The 4,075-nt window shown below is 35.1% G+C and overlaps 1 protein-coding gene across 1 annotated transcript; it reads right to left on the bottom strand.

Moving 5' to 3' along the window:
- Positions 1–830: 830 nt before the first annotated feature.
- On the bottom strand, positions 831–3,149 carry LOC110700604 (GDSL esterase/lipase At1g74460-like). Its single transcript, XM_021878163.1, has 5 exons — positions 2,739–3,149; positions 2,484–2,614; positions 2,121–2,360; positions 1,730–1,979; positions 831–1,390 (listed from the first exon to the last, which is right to left on the bottom strand). Exons 1-5 carry the CDS (start codon positions 2,983–2,985, stop codon positions 1,062–1,064), a joined length of 1,197 nt encoding a protein of 398 aa, XP_021733855.1. The 5' UTR covers positions 2,986–3,149; the 3' UTR covers positions 831–1,061.
- Between the last annotated feature and the right edge of the window lie 926 nt (positions 3,150–4,075).

Raw genomic sequence — 4,075 nt, 5'->3', positions numbered from 1 at the left:
AACATGTGCTACTTCATATGGCAAAAGTTGATTCATTGTTCAAACCCTCGTAAATGGTTTTAATCCAACTTCCCCCCTATGTGATGAATTGTTAGAACGATTATAGTAAAATCTTAAATTAAGGTGTGTGAGTGTGTGACTATAAAGCTTTAACTTATTAGTGTGTTTACAATTTGAAGAATGAGCTACATAGCCTACAATAGTACAATGGTACATTGGTACCATTAGCAAGTGGTAAAATTGGGTGGGCCTAACTATGTACTCTGTTCTTATCCATAGTATGCCCATTATTAGATGGATTTGATGTAAAAAATAACCTGGCCCGAAACACTTTACTACTACATGAGCTATAACGCCTATAAGCCTATAAACCCAAAAAAAAAAAAATTAATGTTGGTACAAATTTTAATCATGAACAAGCCATGGTTCATACAGCACCCCTGGATGAGAGTGAGGGATAACTCATATGGATAGAGTTTCCATCTCGATTTTAGGAGATTTTGGGATCGATTTTTATCTCATGTCTTTGTGGCTCTCTAAACACCAAATAAAATATATAAATATATAGCATCCTTAGATCCACCATTGTTGTAGTGATAATTACTCTTCTATCTTAACTTTATCAATTGTGCATGTTATTACTTACTCGTATTATGTAGCCTTCACATGTATTTCGATTTTCAAATCCAACTAGCTATAATGAGGCATTTGATATTCTATGAGATAACCTTTATAATTGATGATTGGTTTTCTGGTTTTGGATTTTAGCTTAAGAGGGTAATGTTAGTAGTATACTTTGTAATACACAACTTAAATGTTAACAAATGAAATAATTTTGAATTATGCAAGTTATATATCATAGATTCATAGTTAATTTTCATTTCCTAGATATCAGTGGAAAGAACAAACAGTAAAGAACTAGAATTCCACCAAATGTGTACAAAATGAATAATACCTCAACTTATGGACCTTTTTTTTGTTGACTACCAATAACAAACCACATCAATAATAATCATAATATACTTAAACTTAAAAATGCACTCCATTGCCAGGAGAACTGGTTAGCTACTAGCAGAAGGAGCATCAGCACCAGAGGGACCGTCAGCGGCCGAGGGTGCATCAGCAACGCCTGAGGGAGCATCAGCAGCAGGGCCTAATGCAGGTGCAGGGGAAGGAGAGCCGTCGCCATTGTCATCTTGGTTAACCCTCGTAAACTTGAACTTCTTGATGAGTTCCTTAGCAATGATCATGTTTGCACTATCACTTGGATGATACTCGTCCCAAAACACATATTTGCTCCTATCCTTGCACAATATTGATGCTGGAACACATGTCAATGCTGGCCTTATTCGTCCAAATGAACAACACGGCGAATCTGAATTTGTAAAACCTACAATTTACAAAGTAAACGTCTTAGGAATTATCTTACATCGAAGATTAAGAAATGACATAAAAGGGTAACTTTGCATTTACTCAAATTGTACAGGCCTTATTAGCTTAAGATGACGCTGATAGAATATAAAACATATTTTTGGTTTTCAACTATCTGATTAAACTTTTAGTTGAATTAGTTCTTTAAGATGATGTCATAATAACAAGAATGTTAACAAACGTTTAGTTATAACTGGACGAGTAGAGTTATGTACTATCTCCATCCCTAAATGACCCCTAATTAACAAATGTCGCCTATTTGATAGAGACGGAGGGAGTTTAGTTATGTTCTGCTTACCATATCTGTTAGGATTTTTGATGACATCGTCGACAACATCAAAGGCGTCACCAAATTTGTAGGTAGCATCAGTGAGACTTGTTGAGAGTTCTTGCATCATCTTGTCTGTAGCTTCATTGAATTGTTTGGCTAGCTTGTTTGTTTTATCTTGGCATTCTCCTGATGTGCTGAGCACCCTCTGTAGTGGGATGCAGCCCATTGGCCCAAGCCCAAATACCATCAACTTTCTTGCTCCTAGACCGTGTAATATCTACACAATATAACTACATTATTATTAAGTTTGGTTTAAAATCGGTTTGGGTCCAGTCATATTCAAGTCTATTGTTACTCCGTAATTCATTATTCAATTTGATTCAAAATTTATTGAGTGACTTTATAAATATGAACATACCTTGAGTTGATCTCTTAAGGTTCCAACTAAGTAGTCCATGAAGGAGTTGTCATTATACTTCCAAGAATCACTATAGACCGGCATTAGGTAGTTATTAATGAAGTCATTACTTCCTAATGCAACCACATAACGAGCTTCTTCGAAGAATTTTCGAGACTCATTTTTGCCAATTTTTCGAGCAATCAACTCTTGGGTTCCTTGGAACAACTCGATTTGTTTGTACATACATAGCCTTTGAATCTACAAATGCAAGAAATCAGAACAATTTTGCTTGTCAATTTTATTAGATTGACTCAAACTACCACGTAATCACGTATATATAAGTTGTGCTAGTATGTACGGAAAAAAAAAGTTTATACTTACAAAATAACCACCAGTTTCATTCAAGATGCCACCACCACCAGATGCATAATTAACACCATTATTTAAAATTGTATCTTCATCCAAATTCGGATCCAAAAAAGCTGGTGGCCTTGGCAAACCCATGTCATCCCCTGCATATAGCGTGTTAATTAAACTTCATGAAACTTATTTTCAATGAAATATAACAAGTATACTAGTTAATGATGTACATGATTATAAAATTGTTCAAGACATTAAAAACTACGTAGCACGTACCTATAATATCGGACACGGTACGACCATTAGTAAACCTTCCATTAGGCAACCCGTTACCAAAATCGATACCATACCAAGGAAGATTGGCTTTTGCTAGACTTTTAGGGAGTTGCTCATTATTGCCCACATCCGAGAGTGAATCTCCAAAGATAAATTGTACAATTCTACAATTATACCCGTCGATGACACAACCTAAAATCGTTACAATCACCAACGTTAATGTCACCACAAACTTCATACTTAGCATCAATTTCTAGCTCGTAAATGAAATGAAACTTGGTATGATTATTGTGTTTGTTTGGAGGAAATCGCGGTCTAATATAAACATGTAAGGGTGCAAGAAGTCATTGCTAACCGAGATTAAAATGGGCAAGAATATTTGAGCTAGGAAAATCATGATAAGTAAGAGTGTTTTAAAGAGAAGAGAATGAAAAAGAGTTGGATGAACAAACAGGTAAAGATTTCAAACCTACTGCAACTAACTAAAAATGTTGTTCATGAGATGGGTTATGGTAGTTTGGGTAAAATTTGTAACAAAATCTTGAATTTAATATTAGGGAGAATGGCGTGTTTAGCTTAAGATGTAAATAATTTAAGGAGTAGAAATAAGTTGGCGTCATTATAAGTCAAAGAAATTAAATTTTTTGTCATACTAGTGTAAATACTTGATTTTTGAGGAAATGTTTTGTTTAGTAACGCCTTAATTGCGACATATCATTTGATATGATCTAAGTTTGAGGGTTGGTCCGTGAAATAAGAGTTGACCAACCAATTATTCATCTATGCTTACATATTTGTACTATTCTAGAAAGAGGTTATGTAAGTATTAAGAATACGAGTAATATATATAGTGTAAATGACGGGTTGAAGGGTGTAAATAAATAACTCGAGCATTGAAGACGCGTCAATGAATAACATGACACAGAACTAGCTACTTTGAGCTGAGCCATGCATGCATACTCTGTGGCGATGCTCTCCTAATGGTATGTTCAGTTCAGTTCAGTTCAGCTCCTAATTTCCTTCTCTTATAAAATATTCATTTCACTTCAGCTCAGTTCAATTCGGTTCGGTTCGGTTCAGTTCAGCTCAGCTCAGTTCAGCTGAGTTCAGTTCAGCTCAGCTCAGTTCAGTTCAGTTCAGCTGAGTTCAGTCAATGAGAACAAGCCCTAAATTTTGTAACATCTTGGATACATGTCAATTTTTTTCATAAAGCTTTTTAGATCCTAATTGTAAAGCACATTTTTTAACAACTCTTTTGCATGAACAAGTCGCAAATGCGTCTTGACTTCCCTAATGCCTCCATTGAGTGAATTAGCTCCAAAAACACAAATATATGT

The sequence above is a fragment of the Chenopodium quinoa genome, unplaced genomic scaffold (genome assembly GCF_001683475.1).
Source record: "Chenopodium quinoa cultivar QQ74 unplaced genomic scaffold, ASM168347v1, whole genome shotgun sequence".
Lineage (NCBI taxonomy): Eukaryota > Viridiplantae > Streptophyta > Magnoliopsida > Caryophyllales > Amaranthaceae > Chenopodium > Chenopodium quinoa.
The sequence above is the reverse complement of the archived record's forward strand: the minus strand, read 5'-3'. Positions and strand labels throughout refer to the sequence as shown.

Bases quoted from the DNA above. Each gene is read 5' to 3' on its own strand.
- LOC110700604 (XM_021878163.1), bottom strand. From the start codon at position 2,985: ATGCTAAGTATGAAGTTTGTGGTGACATTAACGTTGGTGATTGTAACG. The intron at 2,615-2,738 runs GTACGTGCTACG...CGCTATATGCAG, and splicing joins TACCGTGTCCGATATTATAG to GGGATGACATGGGTTTGCCA. The intron at 1,391-1,729 runs GTAAGCAGAACA...TGTAAATTGTAG, and splicing joins CAAAAATCCTAACAGATATG to GTTTTACAAATTCAGATTCG.